The 15,984-nt window shown below is 38.6% G+C and overlaps 1 protein-coding gene across 1 annotated transcript in view; it reads right to left on the bottom strand.

The window, feature by feature from the left end:
- DYNC2H1 (dynein cytoplasmic 2 heavy chain 1) overlaps positions 1-15,984 on the bottom strand; it is a 339,886-nt gene that overhangs the window by 206,898 nt on the left and 117,004 nt on the right. Inside the window, exons 59-62 of the mRNA XM_058289227.2 lie at positions 15,648-15,769; positions 5,926-6,012; positions 2,540-2,666; positions 876-1,017 (exon numbers count right to left, since the gene is read on the bottom strand). Of these exons, the coding sequence (XP_058145210.1) occupies positions 876-1,017; positions 2,540-2,666; positions 5,926-6,012; positions 15,648-15,769 (478 nt within the window). The remainder of the gene's footprint in view (positions 1-875; positions 1,018-2,539; positions 2,667-5,925; positions 6,013-15,647; positions 15,770-15,984) is intronic.

The raw sequence follows: 15,984 nt of genomic DNA, 5'->3' as shown, positions 1-15,984 counted from the left end.
AACAAAAGTCCTACGACCATCCTTGATATGAAATCTTTTCTTCCACACTTAGCACCAGAAACCAAGAGAAAAAACATATAATAAAAAAGTTTAAAAGAATGAAACCCCATCACACCATACTTCTTTTACCAAGTGAATGTTTCATAACTGTAATATGCTAAGGAATTTGTCCCTATCTCTCATCTCTAATGCATGTAAAAATAAAATAAATAAAAACTTTAAATGTATTCTTGCAATTTCAAACATAATTCAGTAGTCTCAGATTCACAAAGGGTTTTAGAAATAGAGCAATCACAATAGCAAAACTTAATTCCTACAACATCTGTATATCTGGGCAAATATGAAGTAGCTTAACTTATAGAAAAATTTCCACATTTGAAAAAATTAAAATAAGAGATCAAGTGGTACATTTTTTTATTATAGTATAAGGAAATTTAAAATTCACGGATAACCAAGAAGCGGACTTGGCCCAATGGATAGGGAATCTGTCTACCATATGGAAGGTCCGCGTTTCAAACCTCAGGCCTCCTTGACCCGTGTGGAGCTGGCCCATGGCAGTGCTGATGCGCACAACGAGTGCTGTGCCACGCAGGGGTGTCCCCCGTGTAGGAAAGCCCCACGTGCAGGGAGTGCGCCCCGTAAGGAGAGCCGCCCAGCACAAAAGAAAGTGCAGCCTGCCCAGGAATGGCGCCACACACACGGAAAGCTGACACAACAATATAACGCAACAAAGAGAAACACAGATTCCGGTGCCACTGATAAGGATAGAAGCGGTCACAGAAGAACACACAGAGAATGGACACAGAGAGCAGACAACTGGGAGGGAGAAGGGGAGAGAAATTAAAAAAACAAATCACAAATAACCAAACACAAACTTTCAAGACCAGCTGACTTGGTCCAATCTTCTAAACAGGTTTTTCTTAAACCCTCAGGAGCAGCAGAAAGATATGTAATAAAAGCAGCAGCTAGTTGAGCTCTTTTAGGAAGAGTAGCTAATTCCTCCGTAATCTCCGCAACCTGGAAAAAAAAAAAAATGTATGGCTATATTCAAACATTATTTGACTGTGGGAAAAATAACTTATCGAACCTCAGACCCTATTGTAATAATGAAGGTTTGTGAAATCAAGATGTAGTCATAGAAACAAAATATTTTCAATCATTAAGAGTTCCTAATGATTCTAAAGAAAGCAGAAGACACTGTCATCCCAAACACAGTTAAATGCTGTGAATTTCCACCACTTTATAAATTACAACTAAGAAGACACAGAGAGCATCAGAAAAGGCATGAAACAAAAGAAGCCTGAAGACTCCTTAGTGAAAAACTTAGTGTGGCTAATACTCAAGATTGAGTGAAAAGAGTAGAGACAGAGAGGTGGAATGAAAAGACATAGGTCGAGTTGACGGAAGACAGCTTCTGAAGGTTTACATGCATGAAATGCAGCATGCTTTGTCCTGTGGCAGGAACGAGCCACTGACCTGTGTTAGCAGGACCTGGGTGATGTAAGAAGACCAGGTTTTAGAAAGATCATTCAGCTGACAAATGAAGGGTGGACTAATTGAAAGGAGAGATAAGGGAGAGAGAAGTCAGGAAAATCTAAGTGAGAAAAGGAAAAGGCTTGTCATTAAGCACAGAAGACAGGTATGAGAGATATTTGCAAATGGATATAGGAAGTAAACAAGGAAGACTCTTAAGATAACCCCTACAGAAGTACAGAAGAAAGATGTCTCCAGTAAGATAGGAAATAAAGGAAATTTGGGATGAGAACAAAAAAGAAAATAAGTTAATTTAGACATTATGGGTTTGAGTTCCTAAGAGGCAAATACATGTAAATATTTAAGTGTAGTTGGAAACAGGAATTTAAAACTCAGCGATCTGGAACTATAGCTCTCGTCATCATCACAGTATAGGGGATATTCACAAGAAGGGATAAGATAATCCTGGAATGTTGCAAAAGAAGAGTTAAGGATGGGAACGCTGAAGAGAGTCAATATTTATAGGGGTGAGCAGATGAGGAGGATCCAGTGAGGGAACTGGTTTACAACAATTTTTTAATTTTAAAAGTAAGAGAAAATACTTTCACAAAGTCTAGGTAACAGATCAATAAGGAATAAATGGCCAATAGGGTCAAATACTGTCCTGGTGAAGGTAAGGTCAAAAAAATTTCTAGGTATACTGAGTTTTCCATCAATTCATTTTTGTTCTGCCCTTCCCTCCCATCAGTAACATAGATAACTTTAATACATACATATATATATATATATATATATATATATATATATATATGTATATTCCTTTATTTCCTATCTTATTGAAGACATCATTCTTCTAGGCATATATAGTTTTGCCTAAAACCTATTCCAATAAATATTTTTTTACCTAAAGATGAATTCCCATAATGGCCATTTATATCTAAATCATTTATCCTGAGCCAGAGTGAAAGTTGGAGGATATCTTCTCTCCTTTCATTTTTAAGAAGTACATTATATTATAAATTCACTGTGTTTCAAAAGAAGACACTTCACAATTTATCTCTCAAACCTGTGCATTCCATCTCTTGTGTTCTCTATCAAGCTGATTAATTAAGACTTCTGCAGCTTTTATTGTTTCTTGTGCTTTGCTTACTTCAGCTTCAAGTTTGGCAGCCTCTGAAGTCCTGCTCTGAAATCTATGAAAATATTAAAATTTTAATAAAAGCAAAAAGGATTTAAGAAAGATTTAATGAAATTATCCTTATAGTGATAATTAATGATAATACTAGATTTCTGTACAAAACATCACTGAAAGACAAGAGACACATAGACCACAGGCATGTATTTAGTGTAGCATTCTTTTCTCAAAATATCTGACAGGGCCTCCATGAACAAACTTCTCAATATAATTCTCCAGGTCTTGTCATTAGACCCTTCTAGTTTCACTTCATACTATTCCAATTCAGTAAAGCTATGTAATATTTAAAGACTTTTATATTTCTATAAAATTCCCTGTTCCTTATCTCCTGTGCCCTTTTCCTGGATATTCCATTTGTCTTTGATAGCTTTCAACCCCTCCCTTTCCCACCTTAACACTCAACCTAACCCCCTCAAACACCTACATAGAAAAAGGATAAATGAAATTTTGAAATCCACCTCAAATATCCAGTCCATTATATAAAATGTCTGTCTATACCCTTCACCAGTTATAATTCTTTAAAATTTTTTCTAAAAAATACTTGTATAATTTTATTATTTTATTAATATAATAGTATTATTCTATATCATTACTTATTTCTTCAATAAATACATACTAAGTGCCTACAATATACCCAAGATTATGCAAAAGCATCAAGGGGGGGGGGCTGTTGTTTAAACCTCAGAACTAACAGTTCAAATAAGTATAATTCTCATTTTATAGATCGGAAACTTATTGTACAAGGTCTCACCAATAATCAATAATCAGTAGAGGATCTGATTTTCATATAAAGGTGTGTATGCCATTAAATTCCATGAACTTCACAGTATATTTCACTGCCTCTCTAAGTGGCCTCACTTCCTCTCCTAGACAGAATACTCGAGAACTGAACTGTCCAATATGATAGCCCCTAGCTGCATGTGGTTATTAACAAGTAAATTAATTCCAATTTTTAAAAAATTGAAAATTTAATTCCTCAGTTCTATTAGCCACTTTTCTTTTTTTTTTAAAGATTTATTTATTTATTTATTTTTCTCCCCTTCCCCCGCTCCACCCCAGTTGTCTGTTCTCTGTGTCTATTTGCTGCATCTTCTTTGTCCGCTTCTGTTGTTGTGAGCGGCACGGGAATCTGTGTTTCTTTTTGCTGTGTTATCTTGTTGTGTCAGCTCTCCGTGTGTGTGGCGCCATTCCTGGGCAGGCTGCACTTTCTTTCCCGCTGGGTGGCTCTCCCTACGGGGCGCACTCCTTGCGCATGGGGCTCCCCTATGTGGGGCCACCCCTGCATGGCAAGGCACTCCTTGCGCACATCAGCACTGCACGTGGGCCAGCTCCACACGGGTCAAGGAGGCCCAGGGTTTGAACCGCGGACCTCCCATGTGGTAGACGGACGCCCTAACCACTGGGCCAAGTCCACTGCCTATTAGCTAATTTTCAAGTGCTCAGTAGCCACATATGGCTAGGGGCTACCATAGAGGACAGAATAGATCATAAAACATTTCTATCACTGCATGAAGTTCTTCTGGACAATACTGCTCTAGAATATGGAAACAGAGACTTACTATATCATTAATCACCTCAACAATTCCTATACCGTGTATTTGGTTTTGCAATAAATGGGGTGAATTAAATTGATTCTTGCATATTCTATATAAATTGTATCAAAATAGCAAACATCTCCTTAATTATGTCACATTAAAAGTTAAAAGTCAATAGATCATACTTTTTTTCCCTTATTCTTTATTGATATACAAGAAAATAAAACTGTCACTCAAAATGTAGAGTCAATTAATTTCAACCTACATCTTAATTAAGGACCATGATAAGAAAGAGAATGTTGACCAGCTTTAGTTCATTCTTGACAATGGCTCTATAACAGAAAAGGCCATTCTATTTTATTTAAAATTGAAAGCTAAATCCAAAGGTTTTTCAAATAACCCTTCCAAAATATTAGTAGTAGAATACAGTAGTTAAGAACAAGAACATTATAGAATTAGACAAATCTAGGATCTAATACTGGTTTAGTCATTTGCTAGCTGCTCACTTTAGGCAAATAAACCTTTCTAAACTTTAACTTCCTGATCTGAAAATGAAAGAATAATATCTACCTCTACTGCTCAACATTGTTTTGAGGACTAAGAGATAAATATGTAAAGTGCCTAGTATAGCACTTGACAGATGGCAAGTGCTTAATAAATGGACAAGAAATATTGCTACTATATGCTAATTACTCAACCAATATTTGAGAATTAACTAGTAAGTGCTGATTGTGATCTTATGATCATGTGATAGAATAAATTACATTTATTTTTCTTATACTTCTCTGACTATACCTGAAAGAAAATGATGTGATTTTTTACCTTTATTTCTAACATAAATATTGTTTAGGAATACTGAAAACACTGGGTTTATGAGTTTAGGATTTTCTTTTTGGTTAGCTTTGCTCTTTATAAATATATGGAAAAATCAAATACATATTTCTTAAACATAGGGACAAAATTTTTACATGAACAGTACTTTGTCTATCTTCATAACAAAAAAGGAAACATAGTATACCACTTACTTAGCTTGTAAAAACATATTAGTCTCATAAAAATGAAACTAACTATAACATACACTATATTTAATCGCATATTCTCCAGCTTTCCAACCTCCACAGTTTTTAAAAGCGAATGTTTCCACATTTATAATAATTCCCATGCCAATATTTTCTAACTATAATAAATAATAATCACAGGGATTCAGAAGAACATGAAGGGCTTTAATATTAACCATATTCATAAACAGTCCATAAAAGTGCACAAAATTATTAATCATAATTTTGAATAAAATATTTGCATTAATGATTTTTTTTTGCACTGTAAGCCAGTAAAAAAGCTTAGCGATAGACTTTATTTAAAATGTAAAAATTTACCCTTGGGAAGATTATGGCATCACCTGAGAAAAGGAGTCTAAATGCTTACAGTTAAAAAAAGAAAGAAACGGAAATGACAAATGCAAATTCTCATCCTTAACTCATTATATGCAGTTCCTCTTGCACATTTTTCCCACCAATGCTTTGGAATACATATAGAGACGGCTATACAAAAGGAGAATTAAAAGACTTTTTTCAAAAAAGGAGTACTTCTTTATTATTCTATACCCCTCATATTAAAGCAACAGACCACCAAAAAAAAAAAGTGAAAATAGTGATTAAATTTTAAAAACTAATGAGGTATATGTTTTCAAAACCACAAAATGTATTTTATAACTTAACTTACTTCTCTTTGAGTTCTGATACTTTTTGACCAACAGAATTAAGAAGCTCCTCTAGTTTTCTTTTTCTGTCTTCAGTTTTCTTCAAATTCCTAAAATATAAATCAATTTTATAAGTCATTATTTTATATGTCAACAAAAAGTAGCAGGAGCACCATAAAATATAATCTAGAAGTAAATAAATCACAATGAAAACTATCAGTAATTAGTACTTATAATACCCTTGTTTAGAATTTGATTTGAAAATCAATGTTAAAATTAAAAACATAGCCTATGACCCAACCATACCAATTCTAAGAGTCTATATTAAAAAACACTTGGGCATCCATTTCTGGATAAAAATTGTAGATTAAATTTATTAATTTATCTTCTATCCCTTCTAAAACCATTCTAATATGAAAATGAGGGAATAAAAAAAAGGGTATACATACACAAGATTAAAAAGAATGAAAGAGAAAAGTACTGCAAAGTTGAAATTTTAATAAAAATTTGAAAAGTGATGACTGACAACTGGCATATCAGAGGGCAAAAAAAAAAAGCACTAAATACTTGCAGGAAGAGAAACCAAATAAGCAGAATCCCAAAATACAGACAACAGATATAGCAATAAAGAGCTAAATACAAGGATTTTTAAATAATAGATACCATAAAAATTTGCCCTCAAGTCAAATGGTAAGGGGCCTATCTTCTTATCACAACCCAGAACACTGAAGGCCAAGCTAATACCCCTCACCCATTCCATCTACCCCATCCACACCTTAGGAAGAAGATACAAAGATTCTTCTAGAGAAAATTATTGGACCCTCCCCCAAAAACTACCCACAAATATGAAGGGATGACCATCAAGTGGCCAGAGCACCCTGACCACCCACAGCGACATTCAGCAGCCAACATACTCAGAGCTTCCGGTCAGATTTCCCGTACTTCACAACTAATAACCCACGACCAGCCAATGACCAGACAAGTAAAGAAAGTCTCTTAATTTGAAACAGACTATAACAAATCCAGAAAGGAAGAGAGGAAATTACCAAGGCCAGGTAAAACAAAACAACAAAACAAAAAAAAACACCTTACAATATCTTCAGAGATAGAGAACATATTTCATGTAAGAAACAAGAAGAAAGTGCCATAATAAAAAAAGTAAAACTCAAAGGAAATAAGAAAACTCTTGGAAATTACAAATAAGATGGCAAAAATAAAACTAAAATAGTGCAGTTGTTGGAAGATAAATCTGAGAAAGTAAAACAAACGAAAGAAAACTGATAGTGCTCTTGTGTAATACCCTGCTGGGTGCTCATACACTGCAGAAGATGCCCTGGGGTGTCTTTTCAGAAAGGATGCCTTTTTTCTCATTTACACAGAAGTTGTCATAATTGCTAGCAGAAACCCTTATGAGAGAAAATATAAGATCAGAAGATTAGTCCAAGTGTTCCAAGTGAAGGCTAATATGAGTTTCAGATTGAAACATGGAGACAGCACTTCCACCTGCCTGCCCATTCCCAGTTTTTTTTTACCTGCGATATTGATAAAGCCCCCTTGTTATGGTGTGCACCCCTCCCTCACATAACTGAGTAAACATGGATTGGCCATAATTTAGCCATGACTGTCTATTTCTCCTTTCCAATGATTACCTTAGGAGAAAGCATAACTGACTACTGGTTTATGAAAGTTAGGGACTATCTGCTGCAGTCTTCATGGAAAGATTTCCTAAAAATGAGTGCATTCTTTAAAAGATGTACACACAAGTGGGGAGGAAGCTGCAGCGGAGAGGCTTGGACTATGAGGTGAGGCACCCACTGTCCCCGGGCTGGGGAAGGGGTACGGAGGGACCCCTTAATGCTGGTTGGACTCCATGCTGGACGCTTCCCACTCTGTCTCCAAGTCACCTTCTCTACCTAGCAGGAGACGTGGCTTCCACCTAAACCTGGCAGAAGGAGAGCTACGTCCAGATTCGTACATCATCTCAGCAAAGGATTCCAATCAGCTCTGCATGAGTAACGTGCTTACCCATTAGCTCCCACAGCTATTGCCAGGGGGATGAGACGCCGTGCTGGGTAAGTGAACAGTGAAGCCAGAGAAGAGTCACAAGGAATGGAGAAGGGACATCTTGCCCAAAGGATATAGGGATACTGGACAGGCAATAAGAACAAATCCTTCAGCCCTGCTCCCACACATTGGAGATAACCATTTGTTGGGGACTGACTCTTGTCCCCCACAAAAGGCATGCTCCGGTCCCAAGCCCTGGACCTGTGAGTGTGAGCCCATTTGCAAATGGGACCTTTGAAAAGGTTATTAGTTAAGGGGTGCCCAAACTGAATGAGCATGGGCCTTAATCCAGTGTGGCTGAAATCCCTATAAGCAAAGGAAATTGGACACAGAAGAGGAAGCCACAGGAAGCAGCCATGGAAGAAGCTGGAAGTCAATGGTATCCAGTGGAGAAAGGAGAAGAGGCCACTATGTGCACTGCCGTGTGACAGAAAAGCCAAGGCCCAGGACTGCCAGCAGCCAGCCCAGAATACCAGCCTTCAGGAAGAAAGGACCGCCTCACTGACACGAGTTTATACTTCTAGCCTCAAAACTGTGAGTCAATAAACTTCTGTTGCTTAAGCCAACCAACTGTATGGTATTTGCTTTAGTAGCCAGAAAATGAACGTACTACTGTTAACATTTTCTTTCGGATTTTTTTGGATGCATGTACACATACACACTTCCTTCTGTAGCCTCCACCTCCAAAGAGCATATTTCAAGATACTAATCAGAAAGTAAGTCAGGGAAAGTCAGTTTTATGCAGAAAAAAGGAGATAGCCCTCTCCTCTCCCTTGCTATTAAAAAGATGACAAACACTAAATCAAGAGGGGGCTTAGATCCCACGTGGCTGATGGATGCGATTCTCCTGCTTGCAGCTGTAGACTGGTGTGGGGGTTGACCATATTCGCCTCTCTGTTAGCTGACCTGGGGAGGCCCAACGAACTGGAGAGTAGTGTTTCAACTCTGCTAAGGCTCAGGGCCCAGCTGGCACATGGCCAGTCCAGAGATTCTAGTCTCCTGAGTATACACCAACCCCAGTGCCAACCACAGGGTGGACATCACCATCGCAGGGTCCACAAGATGGAGGAATAAAATATGGATTAGAGTAGACTTACTGGTATTCTCTTATAGAATACTATTGTGATGCTAGCAATGGAAGAAACTGTATCATTGATGTAGAGACAGTGGCCACAGTAGTTGCTGAGGGCAGGGAGAGGGAAGAAAAGATGTGATGAGGGGGCATTTTCGGGACTTGGAGTTGTCCTAAATGATATTAGGACAGATGCTGCACATTAAATATCCTGCCATAACCCACTGAATGACTGGGGGAGAGTGTAAACAGCAATGTAAACTATTATCCTTGCAGTGCAGCTGTGCTCCAAAATGCATTCACCAAATGCAATGAATGCGCCACAATGATGAAAGAGGTTGTTGATGTGGGAGGAGTGGAGTATATGGGAACCTCTTATATTTTTTGTTACATTTTTTGTGATCTATGTATCTTTTTTAAAAAAAGACAATAAAAAATTATTCAAAAATTAATTAATTAATTAATTAATTTTAAAAAGATGACCAAATAACTCAAACATGTCCATCAGTTCATGAACCCGACAGAAAATAAACCATTGCAGGAATCAGTGGTTCTCAAAGACTGAAGAAAATGGAAGAAATCACAGGGGAAAAGGTGGACAGGCTTATTTACAAAGCATAAAAAAAAACTCTTTAACTTCTGTTGCTGAAGGAAAATAGCTATCTTATTCCAAAATCATGATGGCAATAAAAAGCAAACTTCAGACTGGGGGAATGTTTAACAGACAATGGGTTAACAACTTTATTATGTAAAGAACCCACACAAATTGACAAGTACACAGACTGCTCATGAAAGAAGCAGCAGAGTATATAGGTCATTTTCTACCTCACTAGAAATTAAAGAAATACAAATTAAAAGAAGTTATCACTTACAGCCTTACAAATTTGAAGTTTAAAAAGCTGATAACACCTAAAGCTGGTGATGCTGTGAAGAACAGACACTCTATGTCTATTCTTGCTAAAAGTCTTTTGGAAAGCAGCTTGGTAATATGCATCAAAAGCGTAACATGTCCAGATCTTTTGACCTGGGAATTCCTCTTCTGAGAATCTATTTGAGGGAAATAAACCTAAATGAGGACAATGTTATATGCTCCAAACTGTTTTTTGGTTTTTTTAAAGATTTATTTATTTCTTTATTTCTCTCCCCTCCCCTGCCACCCTGGTTGTCTGTTTCTGTGTCTATTTTGCTGCGTCTTCTTTGTCCGCTTCTGTTGTCAGTGGCACGGGAATCTGTGTTTCTTTTTGTTGCGTCATCTTGTTGCGTCAGCTCTCCATGTGTGCAGCGCAATTCCTAGGCAGGCTGCACTTTCTTTCGCGCTGGGCAGCTCTCCTTACGGAGCGCACTCCTTGCACGTGGGGCTCCCCTACGCGGGAACAACCCTGTGTGGCACAACATTTCTTGTGCGCATCAGCGCTGCGCATGGGCCAGTGGCACACGGATCAAGGAGGCCCGGGATTTGAACCACGGACCTCCCAGGGCTTGAACCGCGGACCTCTCATGTGGTAGGCAGACGCCCTAGCCCCTGGGCCAAGTCTGCCACCTGCTCCAAACTGTTTGAAGAAATATTTTTATAACAGCAAAATGTAGATGAAATCTCCAAGAAGGAAATGATTTAAAAATGATTAAAAATGGATGGATTAGGGAAGCGGCTGTGGCTCAATCAGTTGGGCTCCCGTCTACCATATGGGAAACCTTGGGTTCATGTCCCGGGGCCTCCTTGTGAAGGCAGGCCAGCCCGTGCACCGCAGAGAGCTGGTACAGCAAGGTGACGTAGCAAAGGGAGACAAGCAGATACAGAAAAAACGCATAGTGAATGGACACAGCAAAAGAATGGACAAGCTGCAACGGGGGGAATAAATAAATAAATAAACAAACAAGTAAATAAATAATCTTTTTAAAAATGGATGGATTATTCCACAGCCTGTATTCATGGTAATGCAACCTATTTTTAAAAAGGGAAAAATGCTTATAAGGTTAAACAGTTATTATACAAATACACATATGTAGTATAATAACTCCAATGTAAAAGGCACACCACAAATTTACTCATAGCAAAAAGAGTGGAGAAGACCACCACAAAGGTTGACAAATGGACAGAAAATTATCTGAATTTTGTTTCTTTTGCTGCTATGTTTCTATCCTCCAAATTTTCTTTGTTGAGCATTGTTAATTTTATCATCAAAAAGTTACTTTTTAAGGAGTTATGCCAAAAGATGATGAGTGTGTGCCAGTTTGGGGATCAATCATTTAAGTTTAATGAAAATCATTTAAGTTTAATGAAAAACCTAGAAGGATGGGAACTAAGTAATGCTTTTTGCTCTTATTGTTGAAACAGTGATGGTGCATTAAGAAAAGTATTGGAGGGAAGTGGATGTGGCTCAAGCGACTGGGCTCCCATCTACCATATGGGAGGTCCATGGTTCGATTCCCTGGGCCTCCTGGTGAAGGCAAGCTGGCCCACGTGGGGTGTTGGCCCACCCATGCAGGAGTGCTGGCCTGAGCAGAGTGCTAGCACAGCAAGATGATGCAATGGGAAGAGACACAGAGGAGATACAGAAAGAGCCGAGGTAGCAAAGGAGACTGAGCACCTCTCTCCCATTCCTTAAAGTCCCAGGATCGGTTCCCAGTGCTGCCTAAAGAGAAGACAAGCAGACACAGAAGACAGCACAACAAATGGACATAGAGAGCAAACAGCAAGTGCAAAACAACACGGGGGGGGGGGGGAACGACTAAATAAATAAATAAATAATCTTTTTAAAATGTATAAAAAAGAGAAGTGTTAGAGTCAGTCATTCCACTGCTCTGAGCCTCATCTCTACCATGGCATTATCATAGTGATGACCATTCCTACTTCGTAGGGTTATTTTGAAAGTGAGACAACACAGAAAACGCCTTTTGCCAAGGAAGCTGGGTTCCCTGTTGCTCCTTGGAACCCCAGTTTATATATGATGCATACTAGGTACTCAGTAAGACACATTCTTGAAGCCCCGTATATTCTATTCAAGCTCCCAATTCGGGGTTCCCCTTCCACTCTTGAGGTGCTTACCTCTACTTCCTCCATCCCTCAGGAGTAGCCCATCTCAGGGGGCTCAGTGCTTCCTCCAGGACTGACCACGTCCCACTGAGTTCTCTGAGCTCACACGGCATATTTGGGAGCCAATTATTCTTGTGTTTACCTTCTGCTCCTCAGTCCCCAATGCCTGTAATTTTGTGTGTGGTGGTACTGGCAGGCCTGGAAGGGGCATTTCGAGTAGGGCCTCAGAGTCTAAGATCTGGCTCATCACCAGCTATCTGATCCGGCTCCTCCCCTTTCTGAATCCTAGTTTCCTCATCTATAAAATAAGGTAACAGTTTATCCTGCTCCAAAGTAAGTTTGCTGAGAAGGACAAAAGAGATAATATACGTAAAGTACTTGGCTGCACCCTAGCTTGGTCCTTTGCAGAAACATCCCGAGCTGTGTTCTAACAATGTACTCTGGGCTTTTCATCAAAGGCTGTGGAACTCAATCTCTATTTGCTGTCAAATTTATGGAGAATATTTTCAATGTATGACTTCATTTTTTAACATGAGAAATTATTAGAATTTTTGCCAAGAAAATTGGGAGATGCCTTGTCATCTGATATCAAAAGTTCAATCCCCAGAATGCAGATGTGGCTTACAGGGGAGGTACCAGGTTTGGTTCTTGGTGCCTCCTAAAGAAGACAAGCAGGACAGTGAGCTGGCATGATGGGTTGGCATGAGGGGCTGGTGCAGTGAGCTGACACAACGAGATGACGCAACAAAGAGACACAAGGAAGAAAACACAAGGAGAGAGGCCACAAAGCAGGGAGCGGAGGTGGCTACGTGATTAGGTACCTTCCTCCCATGGGAGGCTCAGAGTGAGGGGAGGGGGGGAAGAGAAATGAATAAATAAATAATCTTTTTTAAAACTGTTCAATTCTTGCTACATCCTGGAAAAAAAAAGTTATGGGGACTTTGCATTTTCTGCATGATTTTTCTATAAATCTACAACTTCTCTAATAAAAAAAAAGTGAGGCAAGAGACTTGGCCCAGTGGTTAGGGCGTCCGTCTACCACATGGGAGGTCCGCGGTTCAAACCCTGGGCCTCCTTGACCCGTGTGGAGCTGGCCCATGCGCAGTGCTGATGCGCGCAAGAAGTGCCCTGCCACGCAGGGGTGTCCCCCACGTAGGGGAGCCCCATGCGCAAGGAGTGCGCCCCATAAGGAGAGCCGCCCAGCGCGAAAGAAAGTGCTGTCTGCCCAGGAATGGTGCTGCACACATGGAGAGCTGACACAAGATGATGCAACCAAAAGAAACACAGATTCCCGTGCCGCTGACAACAACCAAATCCGACAAAGAAGACGCAGCAAACAGACACAGAGAACAGACAACCGGGGTGGGGGGGGGGGGGAGGGGAGAAAAATAAATAAATAAATAAATCTTTTTTTAAAAAGTGATGCATACAACTTTGTGAACTCGATAGCACTGGAAATATATATATCTGAAGGTGATTAAAAGGGGAAATGTTAGATCATATATATGGTAAAAGAAAAACCTTTTCAAAAATCCATGGAGCTACAATACACAAACAGTGAACCCTAGGTCAAACCATAGACTATAGTTAACTGTAACAAATGTTCCATATTAATGCAAGGGGTTAGTGGCGGGGTGGTGTATGGGAATCCTGTATTTTATGCACGATTGTTCTGTAAAGCCACAATGTCTCTGGCAAAAAAAAAAAAACGGTGCACAGGAAAGAAATAAGCCCTTTCTTTTAACTAGATCTTACTTTGTCCAACCAGGATTAGCAAACAGCTTGTGTCCAAAGGGGAGTTAACTTGAAAACACATTGAGAATGTCAGAAAATGAGGAAAGAGCTTAGAATGTCCCCAGTGACATCACAGAGGCATTTAATTAACCACCAGGGGAACAACCTACTTTCAAACTTGCTGTACTGTGAAATAATAAGTTGATTTATTTTAAAGCCATTTTGAGTAGTAGTTTTACTGAGATATAGCCAAAAGAATTCCAAATGATAGAGAAGGTACCAGAGGGGATTATCAAAGGAAGAACGCAATAAACTGTCCCAGAACTGACAGACATGAATTTCTAAACTTAAATGGCCAGTGAGTGAGTATACATCACAAAGAGCTATAGAAGTTACCATGCTAGACATTAAAAAAAAAACTAAAAACTTCCAAAGAGAAAAAATATTTGGTAACATACAAAAGGTAACATACAGAGAATGTTATGTGGTAACATACCAAAATATTTGGTAACATACAAAAGGTAACATACAGAGAATCAAAATAATATCAGATTTCAAGAGCAAGCTGGAAACTAAGAGATAGTAGAGCAGGACTACTCAAACTTTAGTGCCCATCAGAATAACCTGGAGGGCTGCTCATGACACAAACTGCCAGGTTTACTCCCTAAAATATGTGATGCAGTAAGCCTGGGATGGAGCTCAAGAATTTGTTTTGTTTTGTTTAGGAGGTATTGGGGATTGAACCCAGGTCCTCACACGTGGTGCTCAACCCTCTGAGCTACCCCCGCTCCCTAAGAATTTGTACTTTTAATAAGCTCCCAAGTAAAGCTGATGCTGCCAGCCCAGGGACCATACTTTAAGAACTACCACAACAGAAACTGTTGCTAGCCTAGTATTCTATGCCCAGTCCAACCATTCATCAAATATGATGGTATTTATGTTTAGGTATGCAAGATAGCAAAAAAGTTTCCATCCCATATACTCTTTCTTAGGAAGTTACTATGGAGGATGGGTTCTAGAAAAACAAGGAACTAAACTAAGAAAGAGAAAGGGAGGGGCTTCATAAGAAAGGGATACAATACAGAATGGTAAAGAGAGAGGGTATTGGCTGGAAGAAACACACCTAGGAAAGAACAAATGCAGATTGGAACAGGAGGACACAAGTCTCTGAGGTATAATGCCAGGGAAAAATAAATAGAATACACAGGTAACCAAATATGTTTTAGAGCTCTGACAGAGTCTGCAAATAAATCTGTGATATGTAAACAGAAAAAAAATAATCAACTGAAGAAATGACAAAAAGGTGTACAAGAAAACATACTCATAAAACATGGTATAGCTCAGCTGTGAAAAAAAATATATAGCCAAAATAATATAAACATTTAATACGATTTAAAACAAATTTGATATCATTATGTTGAGACAATTAATACACCATTGTGTATCAGTGGATTACTAATTCCCCTCACCTACCCAGAAAATGTTTTGGAAGAAGCATCCTAAACCTTGCCTAGAATTTAGAAGGAGAAAACAAGTCCAGAAGTTCTGAATTTCCAAAACTCTCTTTTTGTACTTGAATATTTTTCCCTTTACAAAAGTTTCAAAAGAAACTTCTACCAAGTTATCCTTCCAACAATATAATAATTGAGAAAAAGGTGAGATGGTTCTCCTTTCTGGTCTTGTTCTAATTGTTTTCTCTCAAATCACATTATATGTTTTAATATTGTCACCTGCCTTTTTAGAAATAGGACATAATCCTAAATAAACATTAATAATAGAACTAACTCATCAAATCAGTCAAAATAAAGATTAGGATTGTGTGTATTGTATATTTCACTTACGATTCTAATCCTGCCTGTTCCGTTTCCAAAGGCTGAATTCGTTCCAAGACATGGGAATACTGGACATTGGCTTTAACCCAGGCGGCCAAAGGTGCAGCTGCAGTACTGGCACGCTTCGCATTCTGAAAGACCCATTGCAAGTTACCCAGTAGCATAACTTCACTTCAGATAAAAACAAAGTTAATTCAAATACATTTTAATTAAGCATTTCCTTAATATCATATCCCAAATAATGAAGTTTTAGGTTTTTTAAAAAGTAAACTGCTATTTTGACTAAGAGAAATGTACATGAAATCTGTAATTTTTTAAAACTAAATCCTATTTAGGAGGAGCAGAT

The sequence above is a fragment of the Dasypus novemcinctus genome, chromosome 27, assembly GCF_030445035.2.
Source record: "Dasypus novemcinctus isolate mDasNov1 chromosome 27, mDasNov1.1.hap2, whole genome shotgun sequence".
NCBI lineage: Eukaryota > Metazoa > Chordata > Mammalia > Cingulata > Dasypodidae > Dasypus > Dasypus novemcinctus.
This window is presented reverse-complemented; position numbering and strand designations above follow the sequence as displayed.